Raw genomic sequence first — 13,972 nt, 5'->3', positions numbered from 1 at the left:
CCTGAAGGAAACATGACCATTCCTTCTGAGATAAGAAGATGTGCAAATTACTTCTGAGGCAATATCTGCCTCAGAAAATGCTTTGGTTTTGAGGCGGGGTTTCAGTCTATAGTCCAGGCTGGCCTGGAACTTGTTGCAGCGTCCTTGTCTCAGCTTTAGAATTCTGGGGATAAAGCACAGCATGTGGCTCGTGGCAACAGTATTTTATGGCTGAAATATCCAATGAAGAGCCTCACCAAAATGCAGATTTTATAGGACATCAAACTAGGGAAGTGGAAGATGTTATTTGGAGTGAGATAGATAGACCTAAGAATATTTTTTTAATATGTCGACTTGGGCTCAGGCTGTATGTAGTTCTGTTGCATGCTTGTTTGGCATTTACAAGGCTTTGGGGTTGAGCCCAGTGTTGAAGAAAAAAAAATTAATCCATGGGAGAAACATGTATCTTTTAAAATAGAGAGCTATGCATTTTTCATGTACTCTGTGACTTCAAGAACGATGTGTCAGTTTGGGGTATAAGGACATCATTGCTGGCTAGATTCATTTTTTTATTATCATGATTTCCCTTAAATCCTCTTGATTTTATTCTTCATTTATTTATGCCCAACCTTTTGACATTGTGACAGGACTTTTTAAAAATCTGGCGTGCTAGAGAAAATCTGGCAAAAATCATGTTTTAAAAGTACATTTATGATTTTGTATTAGACTGAATTTGCAGTTCTCTTCGCCCAAGGTTGGACACGCCTACAATATGACTATTAAAACCTAATAATTTCTGATTTAGAGAAACTGAAGGAATTACTCTTTTAGAGAAAAACACTGGAAAATTTGCTAACACAGATACTTAAAAGTATATATAGTTGGGGGTTAACACACTTACGAGCAAATAGAAAAGCTGGGAGAGTCAAGGGTAAACAAAAACTCTCCAAGTCTGCTTCTGTCATGGTGACAGCCAGTTGTAAATGAAGTCCTCCTTTACTTGACTTTGGGCATCAGCTATCAAAAGCCTCAAGAGAACAATTTCTTTGATAAGATACAGTAGATACTTTACATCAAGGCTTAGAAGACCACCATTCACAAGCCAAGTTTGCCCAGTCTTTTTTTTTTTTTGTATGGGACAAACTAAAATGATTTTTTAAAAGGTTATAATATAAAAATATTCACAATTGAGATATGTGGTCTTTGGAGAAAGTTTGCTGACTTGTTTTTGTATCATTAGCTACCTTTGTGCAGAAGAAAAAAAAAACCCATGGTTAAGGAAAAGAGGTATGCCCCCTTTGCCCTACAAGTAAAACATTGCAAAAATAACTGCTCTTTTTAAAAATAGACGTTATTTAAGCCAGAAAGAGGATAAAATTGGGCTCTTAAGACAGTTGAATAACATTTTATTTTAAGTTTAGGACCTTAGAGCATGTCTCCAAACAACATTTACTAAGTTTTGTACGGAGAAATCATCGTTCCATAACAAAACAAGAGGCAGAGTGGTGTTAAAAATAATAGAAAAGGTACTTGTTGATGTACCATATTTGCTTGACTGTTGCAGACCAAACTCAAAAGTCAGAACTACTTCATAATTAAAGGGTTCTTTAAGGGAGTGTGTTACTGAATTCTGGCTCTTCCGTTTCCTTATTCCCTCTGAACTGGACTCCTAGTGTAGTAACTCCATTATCTTCTTCGCATTTGCCCTTGCTACTTAATTTTTTTGAGTGATGCTAAGGATTGGATCCAGCCAGGGCTGTGTATATCCCCACCCCTGGGCTGCATCCCCAACTTACCATGACTTAATCTTTGAGTTCTGGAGGCAGTCAGCAAAAGAAGGAACTCATTCATTCTCTAATATTTCATTCATATTGTCTCTATCTTTCTAAATCACATGCTGACTTTTAACCTGAGAAGAGTTACTTTTCTGTTGACTTCTAGATATGTTACGAAAAAAATTGGAAAATGCACCTGTAACCTCAACAACCTAATATAATTGCTGTAGTCATACTATCTTTTAGCTTTGTAGAAAGATCTAATGTATACCAGACTAGCTTCTAACTCAATATGTAGCTGAAAATTACCTTGAGAGTTCCTTTCTCTAATTTCTCAGTGCCAAGATTGCTTATACTACCACACTTGGCAAGTGACGCTGAGGATCCAAGGCTCTGCCCATGCCAGGCAACATTATATCTTTATATCTTTTTTTGGTTTTTTGGATTTGGTTTTTTTGAGACAGGGTTTCTCTGTATAGCCCTGGCTGTCCTGGAACTCACTCTGTAGACCAGGCTAGCCTCAAACTCAGAAATCCACCTGCCTCTGCCTCCCAAGTGCTGGGATTACAGGCGTGCGCCACCACTGCCTGGCTTCAAGCATTATATCATGCTACAAGGAAATGTTGTCTGAGCTTTCAGACTCTAAGCAGAAAAATTGGGGTAGGACTTGCTGAATTCAAATCCAGGTCTTCGTTACTGAATGACTGTGACCTCATCTTTCTCTGAATTAATTTCTTTATAAAAAGTTTCTGTCGAGCCAGGCAGGTAGTTCTCTATGAGTTCAAGGCCAGCCAGGGATACACAGTAAGACCTGTAAGCTGTGGATTAACGAGGCCTAACATTACACACCACATACAGTCCACCCACACAAGATTAAATTTAATTTCTTAGTTTACATGGTAATAATGAAGGTTAAGCTTTCATTGTACATAAATCATTTAGCACAATGCTTGGTGTCAATAGGAACTTAAATGTTGATGATGATGATGATGATGACGACAACGATGATGATATTAGTGTTACTGATTTTAATCTTAGTTCCAGTCACCTTCACCTACTATGAAGCTTCCTGCTCAGACTCTCTAGTTTTTCTCCTCCTAATCCTCCTAATCCATCTTCTGCCATTAGAATAGTCTTCCCACATGAATTTGCAGCTCAAACCCCTCAATGGCTTACCTTGGCTTATGGGATAAAATGTATATAAATCCATACAGAACACCTCAAAGTCTCAAAGACTCTCCAGAGAAGTACAATGCCTTTGCCCTCTGGCTATTGGTAAGTGTTCTGGGCTTACTTAGTGAGAGGGAATTCAGATCTATATCCTTTTAGGATGTCAGCTCCTGGGGTTTGTGGATGTGGGCTTGGGGCTAAGGTGCCACTGTACTCTTAGCACCTTGCCTTGTTCCCTCTAAGCCTTAAGAGTTTAAGGCATGCCTAACCCACTTTGCCTGCTCTGAACCAAAGAGTCAGATGCACTCCCCTGCATCAAGTGTGCTGTTCAGTTTCCAGTACTCTCTGAACTTTATATTGTGGGGGTGATTTTGATGGTGGAGTAGATGCTTTTGGATCGGCCATTCATTGGGGAGTTGTGTCCAAGTTGCCATTACCAAGCCTAGACATGAGACTTGGTACCCTTTATCAAAAGACTGATTGCCCTTTTTTGGGTACTCTCCTTTGTTATATTTCAAGCAAAAGGGAATTGGGAAAGAAAGCCCAACCTCTTTTGTTGTTTTGTATAGTTCTTTTCAACATCTTTTCAACACCCCCACCCCATGATTGTTTTGACTTCAACCTTGAGGGATTTTTTTTTTCTCCCAGGTAAATTATTGTTAACAAGTCACATCTGAGTACTCCTTCTTTGGGAGATTATGCATTGGTTAAAAGGTGCACTTTATATATTATGCTTCACAGTGGCCTTGATAATATGGTTGTCAGCCAGGGATGGAGTTCACATACAGGCTGCTGTGCTTTTAAAGCCCTGCCTGGGTTATAGTCTCCTGTTTGCTATGAGATGCAAAACTCATTTAGAGCATACTAGGTTTTCATTCCCTTGTTCTTGTGTTTTATGGCTTCCAGGGGCCTTTCAAGAAAGGAGGAGGTATAGTAGTAACAGTGCCTTGGGGAAACTGTGCATGGCTGTGTGTTTGGAAAACATACTTTTTCACATGAAATGGAGTTTGATACAAAGTAGTATAGGCGTGAAAACATGCTGGAAGTTCGAACTATGGCATTAAGGTCGTCTTTAAATCCTCTTCACCTCTTTCTATTAATAGAGAAGACATGATATAATGGTTGCTTCAGGGTAGCATGAAAGGTAGACTATCTGGAGCACCACCACACCCTTTCCCTAGTGTCTTGGGATACACTGGCATTTTATTAGGAGCCAGGAGTTGTTGACTGACAGCTTTGCGATTGTTTTAAATCAGTACCATACACTAAGACTTTCTCAAATGACAGAAGTGTTTTGTCAGTTGGTGGAGTGCTTGTCGAGCATGTATGAATTCCTGGCATCCATCCCCATCATCACATAAACCAGATTTGGTGGATCACATCTGCAATCTAGCACTTAGGAGGTGGAGGCAGGGGGGGATCAGAAACTCAAGGCCATTCTTGAGTATATGGTTGGTTTGAGACCAGCATGAACTACAAAAAAACTGTCTTGAAAACAAGTAAACAGGGAGACCATTTTGGTCAAGCCCTGAAAGTCAAAGTAGTGTCCTAGGATAGCAATTCCCACCTATATTGAAATTGATGGGTTTTATTTTACCACTGTTAGAACCCAGGCCTAAAGCAGAGAGGGCTGTGAGCAGGGCACCTGCCTTTTGCCACTTGGAGTTTGAAGACAGCCCTCCTGCTTTCACGTTACCCAAGACCCCCTCCCTGTCCTCTCACAGCCTACTTCACATATATCCTAGTCTCTTGCCTTGGACAAGTATTATAGAACAAAGCCTGCTTCTTCTTAATGTAAGACCTTCCACTCCCTTGGAAGCCTTTAAAAGATTTCTTGCTCTGCTCTGTAGATAGAACTAAAGCTTCTTCAGATCCCTAGCAAAATGTCTTGAATAAAAGAAAGTTTGACTCAACTACCCCTTCTCTCAAACTTCTTCTTTTCTCTGTCCTCAAACCTAACAACCATTAAAAGAAATGGTTCCATAAACTACTTTTTAAAACAGGGAGTTTTGGGAGACATGCACATGAGAGATATTTGCTGTGATTTCAATTAACCATACACAGCAAGGCCCTTCAAACCACTTTTTGAGGAAATAATGACAATCATGACTACTATAGTGATTATAGTTTTTTGGAAATCATTTATTAGTTTTTTTAAAGTTTACTTAATACATTTTTATTTTGCATGTGTGCATGGATGTCTTGAGAGGACAACTTTCAGGAGTCTGCCTTCTTTCTTTCACCAAGGGGTTCTTTGGATCGAACTCAGGTCCTCAAAGCTTGGCAGCATGCATCTCTACCTGCTGAGCCATCTGGCTGGCTGATTCTATTAGTTTTAAATCAGTACTGTCCATTAAAACTTTCTCAAATGATGGAAATGTTCAGTAATCTGTCCTACTCAAAAATGGCGGTCGTTAGCCACACATGGCTGTAAAGCACTTGAAGTGAAGCTAGGGGTACAAGGAAGGGAGGGAGGGATTCTAATTCCACTCGATTCGAATTGTTTTAAATTTAGATCGCCACTGCGGCATGTACTTATATTGGACAGTTTTAAAACTTTGCCTTCCTTAAACGTAACAAGAGATACACATGTCTGTTTTGTGACACTTAATAGAATTTAATATGCAACACCCTGGAATTTAGCTGGGCATAGTGCTGGCTTTTACTACCATACTAAGAAGCTGAAACAGAAGGATGGTGAGTTTGAGACTTTGTGAACTACACCATGAAATCATTTCCTATACACAACAACAAAAAAGACCCTAATATGTGTGTCTGTGTATTATTCAAAAAGATAGGTTACTGGTACATTTGAGCCAATATATCTTTAAGTGAAATATACCTGTGGGCATATCTAGTTTGTGACTGACTCTTTACATTTGTTTTGTGTGAAAGAAGAATAATCCCCTAAATCATACAGGGCCCAGAGTGTTGCTCACATTTTCTAGTTTGTTGCAGGAGCCAGTGTTGTTTTGTGTTTGTCTGATGACCCACATTTTATTTCTAGCACTTGTTTTTCTGCCTTCCAGATGAATGCCCTAAATCAGCAAGTTTAGCAGTAATGCCTATTCTGATTTTGTTCCTGAGTGTCACAGTTTATTGTCCTACCTACTTTCAGAAAACTTAGGGGGAAAACTGTTAACCTTAGAGATGAATAAACTCAAGCTGGGCCTCAATTTGCTTGACTTGGGTTGTTCCATTTTAATGCATTGGCAGCTGGGGAAAGAGAGCTGGCAGGTTAGAGTTGACCCACCCAAGGCCAGTGCTAGGGAATTATCCTTGGTCCAGGAAATAATTCTTTATTAACTAAATTTTACAGTTTTAATTAATTAATTAAGTTTAAACATTATTTCTATGAAATAATTCTGAAACTCATATGCCTAATGTTTTTTCCTTGTTCTCTATATTTCCCTAATTTTGAGAGGATGGCATAGGAACATGGAGCCTTCATCAACAGTAAACGTTTATTTTTATATGGGTTTTTCAGACCAGGTTTATATATCTCTGGCCAATCTCTGAATTAGTCAATTACTTCTGAGGTAGGCTTTCACTGTGGAGCCTGCAATGTCAGTGGAACTCACTTTGGAGTCCAGGCTGGCCTCAAATGCATAGCATATCTTCCTTTCTTTCTTTCTCAGCCACGTGAGTGCGGAGATTACAGGCACGGCCTGCCATGCCCAGTTTAAGCAGTGCTAAGGATAGAAGGCACTCTATTAACAGCTACATCCCCAGCCCCTGGGTCAGTTTAAAAAACAAAATAACAAGTAGAACAAGTTTTCAGTCAATATAGAGCAGTGCAAGTGCTTTTCCCTAACTAAAAAGTATAACTCGGAGATGTTTAACTTTAGTAATAATAAGGATAAGCTTTTTTTATATTCTATTTCTGACCAATTCTTAATCTTTTATTCTCTGCTTTCCCTGGCCGACTAATGTTAATCCCAAGGGTGGGAAGAGAAACACCACAGACCCAAATCATCATGGTCAAATTAATTAAAGCCGAGCCTTTTTTTTTTTATTTTTTTAATTTCTGTGCATGAGCTGTGTCTCCCTAAGGTGAGGTTGAATATGAGCAAGGTCAGCACTGGATGTGAGGAAGGCAAGACTTTTATTTTGTAGCTCAGGGTTAGGAGGTTTCCAAATGGGGGATTTGGCAGGCAGAATAGGCAGGGTTACAGGTGTAGAACTTAAGAATAACAAGTTAGCGCCTCCAGAAACAAAGACATGGTTGGAGGAGGGCAGAACAAGGTAATCATAACAACAAGTAGCCATACCTAGCTAGTGAGAGAGGATCATCTAATCCTTTGAAACAAAGGCAGGGCTGCAAGATGGTTATCAACAGCTTTATGAAACTGAGAGACATGATTGTCATTCCTGGAACAGACAGTACAGAATCCATTGTAGTTAAGGTCACAGGTGAGGCATAGCCTAATCCTTCAGAAACAGAGGTTTAATCATAAACAGGAGTGATCCTAGTTTGTCTTCACTATCAGATGGCTTTTAAGCTTATGTGGAGGCAGGCTGGTTCTTCACTGCCTCCATACCTCTGCTATTTTGTCAGAAAGTCAAGAAAGAGCGTGAATAAACCAAACAGAATCTTTGATGGTTCTGTGGATCTGTTTCTTGATAATCACTCAGTATGCATAGGGTAGGATTGTTGTTTTCTAGCCTGTGTCTGTAGACCTTCTCTGGTAGTTTTCCTCTTGTAAAAGAACAAAAATGAAATTTCACCAGTTAATGAATCCAGAATTTCATTGCTACCAGATCAGCAAGTGTTTGGCCAAAGTAAGGGATGGGTCAGGCATGGAAGGGTTGCTGTTAATGTAATTGCTATAGCTTAGTTGACTTATAGTAAAGTTTTTTGGCATGCTGGTTTATTTGAAATTGAATAAGTCAAGGAGAAACCCAGACAGAGCCCATGGCTCAGAGCAAAACTTCACTTGTAGAGCTAACTTACAGAGATGATATATGGATCTGTCCTTTTGAAAAAACTATGTGTGACTGAAGGTAACCTAAATAGTCCATATATTTCTTACCTTAAATTGATATATTATGCAGATTGTTTTTCACACCCCCCAGACATGAGGAATGTGAAAATGGAAAATGTTGATGATTCTGACTATAAATCATAGTAATGCTGTGATCCAAAGTGGTTAGTGTTTCAAGGTCGGTTTAGAGAACACTTTACCATGTGTGTATGTGAACTGATGAGTGTTTCCTGGGTCTTGAGATAGCGTCAACTTCAAGCTCTGTGGAATATGTTTACAGAAAATGATCAGTTTTTTCACAGTGAGACTTCTGTGTTGTTAAGTCTAATGTTAAAGCACAGTACCTGCATACTGGGAGGAGCTGTGGTTCTTAAACACTGAAAAGAAACTCAGCAGCTCAACAACCCCAACATTGCCTTTGACTAGGGAGCAGGAGTACACAGTTGTGGTTACCATTGTCTGGTTCTTTCTTGTTGCTGATGGCGGGTGGAGAAGCAATCTATGCCTTTATTCAGGTAAAGCTTCTTCTGGTTGAGGCTTCCATTACAAAAGAGATTAATAATAGAAATGCATGATGTAGCCAAGTCTGGCGGCAGAGCATCCCAGTTGCTTGGAGAGGGTGAGACAGGAAAAGTGAAAGTTCAAATCCAATCTGGGCAATTTAGTGAGATAGAACTTCTTTCCTTTTGAAAAGAAAATAAACAAGAGGGTTGGGAAGAGAAATTCATGCCTGAAATCCCAGTACCTAGGAGGGAGAGTTGAGTCTGGGCTACAAGAGATATAAGAGACCTTGCTTCAAATAAACTAAATAAAACAAGGATGTAGTTCAACAATAAAATATTTGCCTACCATAGGCAAGGCCCTGCATTCCATCCCCAGCACCAATGCAAACACCCTTCCCCAAATATATATATATTTTTAATGGCACAGGAGCCTTTTCAGGAAATAAAGACCCAAACAGAGAAACTTTAATTTGTTCTTACTTTTGTTACTCACACAGGTCAAGAATAAGATCACTACCACAATTTAAAGCTAAGTTTGAAGCTAGCTTTAATTAAATACTGGATGGGAGGATGGGTTCTGGCTAGGACCACTCTCAGGTCCCCAGGAAATGGCAATAAGTCACATTTTGCAGGGGCCTGAAAAGATAAAATCCACAATTCATTACATTTCCCATCAGGTCAAATCAGGGACAAGCATACATCCTGATGTATTTCCTGTCATGTACTTCCCGCCCACATGTGATCAAGAACATAAGCATATCCAGTGCAAATGAGCTAAACAAACTTGTTTAAGGGTGTTTTCAAGAGATATCTGCTCTTGGGCTTACAGTAATCTGTAGAGGCAGGCCCTTTTGTTTCATGGATCTCCTAGGCACAGTAATTAAAACCTAAAATGTAACTCTGGCCTTCACACTTTCCCTCCCTCCCTCTTTCCCTCCCTCCCTCCCTCCCTCCCTCCCTCCCTCCCTCCCTCCCTCCCTCTCTCCCTCCCTCCCTCCCTCCCTCTCTCCCTCTCTCCCTTCCTTCCTTCCTTCCTTCCTTCCTTCCTTCCTTCCTTCCTTCCTTCCTTCCTTCCTTCCTTCCTTCCTTCCTTCCTCTCCTTCCTTGCCTGACTCCCTCCCTCCCTCCATCCCTGCCTCCCTCCCTCCCTGCCTCCCTCCCTCCTTCTGTACATCAACTTATGGAGTTGTTTCTCTACCTTCACTTCAGGTCCTCAGGCTTGCACTGCAAGTACTTTCCCCATTGAGTTGTCTCACTGACCTCTTTAGTGTTTTCTGTTGTATCTGATGAATAGCAGGAGAGGCATGGAGAAATATAAATGGACAAACAGATGTGATGTCAGGATAATCAACTGGGAGAACTCAGCCAAGCTGGCCTGTTCTCTGCTTTTGTGTCTTCAGAGATACCTTCCCTGTTTAGGGAGACATCTTCCATTTGGGGGTCTCAAGATCTGCTTCAGAAGAAGGTCAGATTACCCGTTTTAGGGCAGAAGATCAGATGAAAGCCCAAGAGACATTAATGCATGCTATTGTTATGGGGAGTCCACCATAACAATATGGGGGAGACCACTCAGACACAGTTTATAGCCAGCCAATTGAAAGTCTTTATTCCACCTTCTGGGACTGCTCTCAGGTATTCAGGACCCAAGTGTAACCCAGAGATTTTAGAGTAAGGGGCTTTGGAAGACAAAATTCGCATCCTGTTATCTTGCTGGGCAGCTGCACAAGTAAGCAGTTTAACCAAAACTAAGATAAGCAGTTACGTATGATGGGGGAGGTTTACACAGGCAGGTAGCTGTTTAACAGAAGCCAAGATAAATCCTGACCTTGGGTTCCTAGAATAGAGTTGGGTAATTTTCCATGGGAGTTTCTGTCAAGGAGATCAAATTCTAGTCAAACCTAAAATGGCCTCATCAAGAATAAATACAAGATGGAGGAACCTTTGCACTGTCTTGCCCTGCCACGCTGTCTTAGATTCCTTCACTTTAAAATATTCACTATGCCAAGGTGTCATATTTTAGAGTAGTGTGTCCTGAACCCCCTCATTACCAAGGAAAATGGTTGTCATTAGAGGGACGGAAAAAAATGAAAATCTAGCACAGAACTAATGATTAGCTCATGACAGTGGGAACAAATTGACTTCAACAGGAACAGGACAAAATGGTGCTCAGCCTCAGAGTGAGCTGTAGCCCCAAGTCTAGATTGACAAGAAATAAAGGGATTCATTAACTATGTTTTTTTCCTAAAAACGAACGAACGTTCATAAAGGTTCTGGCTGTGGTCTGCTGGCTCCTTGCTTTTGCTCCCATGGTGAGGCAGATCATCATGGTGTGGAGCACATGGTTAAAGAAAATTGTTTCCATTGTGATGGCTGAGGGCAAAGGGGGAAGGGCTGAAGATCCAGTAGCTCCTTTGAGGTGTGTCCATAGTGGCCTCATTTCCACTTGTCTCATTTCTTTCTTTTTTTCAAAAATTTGTGTGTGTGTGTGTGTGTGTGTGTGTGTGTGTGTGTGTGTGTGTGTGTATTCAAATACATGTCTGCCACCGTGCTGAGAATGGAGCCCAAAGGACAACGTTGGGAGTCAGTTGTCTGGGAATCAAACACAGGTCTCGTCTCCAGAGCAAGTGCTTTAACCCACTGAGCCATCTCGGTGGCCCTCTTTCTTTACAAAGTGATTAAAAATAAACAAAAATCTAAAATTTAAGGTTTTCCTATACGTATATATTGAATCCCAAGAGTATTTCCCCTTTAGATTCCTCCTTTCTTTTGCCCTCCCTCCCATTAGTTATCTTTGTCCCTTAGACAGTTTTACTTCCTTTCTATCATATATACATGCATGATTTTATATTTCCTATAAAATAATATGAGTCACAAATAAGATAAAACATACATTTGTCTGGCTGGGCAGTGGTGGCGCACGCCTGTAATCCCAGCACTTGGGAGGCAGAGGCAGGTGGATTTCTGAGTTCTAGGTCAGCCTGGTCTACAAGAGTGAGTTCCGGGATAGCCAGAGATACACAGAGAAACCCTGTCTCAGAAAACAAACAAAAAAACAAAAACAATAAAACAAAACAAAAAAACCCCATACATTTGTCTTTCTGAGACTGGGTTAATTCACTTCATATGATCGTCTCCAGTTGCATCTATTTTCCTGAGGGTGTTATGACTCTCACCCTCTCCTCTCTCCCCTCTTTCCCCTCTCCCCGCCCCCCACAGGGTTTTACAATAGTCCAGGCTGGCCTAGAACTCTTTGGCAATCCTCCTGCCTCAGCTTCCTAAGTGCTAGGAATACAGGTAGGTGTGAGCCACCACTCGGCTTCAGGGTATGAAATAAGGTTGTTAATAGAACTCCTCTAGTAAAAAGCAAGTCACAGACAGGCCGCAGAGCAGTCAAAGCTTTGTGGAAGTGAGCGGCTGATTGACACTCTTCATCTTATATGTTTTAACCTATGAAACACATTCCTAAGTTTTCTAACGACTTGTGATGAAGGTAAGTGACCACTTTCTCTAAGCAAAGTAGAACCGTTGCATGTCATCAGACTACAAAGTGATCATTCCTTAGAATATTCCTTAGTATTTCCTCTACATGGATCATAATTATGGAACAGGATTGTAGTTAAAACTTGAATAATTACTTGTGGCATTTTTGACCATCTTGCTGAGTGGTTTTTCTCTGTTAATCTAGTGATGTATGCAGTGATGTCAGCGATGACAGCTTTTCAGAGGCAAAGCTTGCTGAACTAGAAATCAACTGAAGCTCTCTCTTGCCCCAGGAATATCAGAAGCCACCTAAGAGGGTAAGATGTCACTGTTGGAAAGGTAGAACTGAGTCCTAGAATTTTTTCTCTGACTTACACACATGCTGTGGCCCAGCTGTGCTTACTTTGCCTCTCTCGCACACATTTATACACATACATATTACTAAAAAAATTAAAATAGGGGGCAAAAGCACTGGCCACAGAACCCAGCTTTGATTCCCAGCACCCAAATGGTGGCTCATGACTATCTACAACTCCAGGTCTAGGAGGTCATTGATGCCTTCTGGCTTCTGTACCAGGCACATACATGGTACACAGACATGCATATAAGCAAACAGTCATCACATAAAATAAAATAAGTCCTTAAAAAGTTTTAAAAAATAAAGCTCAACAAAAATCTGTCTTGCTGAATGTGTCATAGGTCACTCATAGCAGAGCAGACTCTCCTGGCTTTGTATAAAGTAAAATAGTATAGGTGCTGGAGAGCTGGGTCAGTGCTTAAGAGCACATGTGGATCTTGTAGATGGCCTGGGTTCAGTTCACAGCATCTACATTGCACTTTACAATGAGCTGTAACTGTAGTTAGTTCCAGGGGATCCAATGTCCCTCTTCCAACCTCTGACAGCACCAGGTACACACGTGTCGTATAGACATACATGCAGTCAAAACACAAATACACATAAAATAAGTCTAAAAATTAAAATTAAAAGGTACTATTGTTTCTTTGCATGAAGAGGCTAGAGACAGGATTGGTGTTGAAGGGCAGCTTATTTCCCCTATTATTATATTCTATATTCTACGACAGGACAACATCATGGGTTGTGTTACTAAGTTTATACCTGGAGACACATGTCACTTGGGAGTTGGTATGTAAGCGTTTAGATGGAACAGCTGCTTTTGAACAACTTGTCAGGAGCTCACCGCTCTGTTTGACGGGGCTGTTGTGCAGTGATAGAATGCATTGTCTGGCTTGCCTGGGGCCCAGGTTCAATTCCCAGAATTGCGAAGCAAGAACAAAAGAACCACAAAGAGTTGTGCCACTCTATTGTGAGCTCTCTGTATATTGTTCTCTTTATCTTCAGGATAAGTGGGATGACATTATAGATGACGACCTTCAGGAACAAACCAAAATGCTGTAAAGATTAACAGGGACGATTTTAAAGGTATATTAGTATTCACCGTTTGATGTAACTAATGCTTACCTTTTTTTTTTTAAGCCTCTGAAGTAATTATACTTAAGATGAAGGAATTATTTGAAGAAACCACCACCCTGTTCTCTAGATATGGGCTGTGAAGATTCAAAGAGAATCTGAAAATGTTTACTCCATGAAACAGAACCAAAGGGATCCTTTTCTTTTCCCTGCAGAGGCAGCCTGTAGTATTCACACCTTTCTATACTTAATTAAACAGAATTCAACAACAGTCCCGGGCCTGAAAGTGTTTTTCTGTTTTGTCCAGAACATAGTGAGTTCGAGGCGGTGAACAGGAACTGGGGGGAACTTTGCCCTCACAGTATTGCTTGGGGAAGGGGTGGTGGACTTGTGCTATAACCAGTTTGGGGTTTAAAAATGAGTTGTTCTCTTACCTGGGTATGAACTATAGGTTAATGTGGCAGTTAAGATTATTTCACTTTCTCATCCAGTTTATTTCCAATACATCTATTTTCTCAAATGTGAAATTTAAAGAGGATCTGAAAATTCAGGAACCGGGATAAGTAGGGCCGAGTTCCATCTCTTCAACCCATAAGTCTTCTGACCCCAGCATGCACACACACAGACACATACACATTATAAAAATATTCA

The 13,972-nt window shown here is 40.6% G+C and overlaps 1 protein-coding gene across 1 annotated transcript in view; it reads left to right on the top strand.

Annotated features, from left to right (window-relative positions):
- The window catches only part of Ctps2 (CTP synthase 2), a 108,652-nt gene extending 95,060 nt beyond the window's left edge, over positions 1-13,592 (top strand). Inside the window, exons 15-16 of the mRNA XM_052170203.1 lie at positions 12,098-12,209; positions 13,388-13,592. Of these exons, the coding sequence (XP_052026163.1) occupies positions 12,098-12,167 (70 nt within the window). The 3' untranslated portion in view covers positions 12,168-12,209; positions 13,388-13,592. The remainder of the gene's footprint in view (positions 1-12,097; positions 12,210-13,387) is intronic.
- The last annotated feature ends 380 nt before the right edge of the window (positions 13,593-13,972 follow it).

Source organism: Apodemus sylvaticus, chromosome X (genome assembly GCF_947179515.1).
Source record: "Apodemus sylvaticus chromosome X, mApoSyl1.1, whole genome shotgun sequence".
Lineage (NCBI taxonomy): Eukaryota > Metazoa > Chordata > Mammalia > Rodentia > Muridae > Apodemus > Apodemus sylvaticus.
This window is presented reverse-complemented; position numbering and strand designations above follow the sequence as displayed.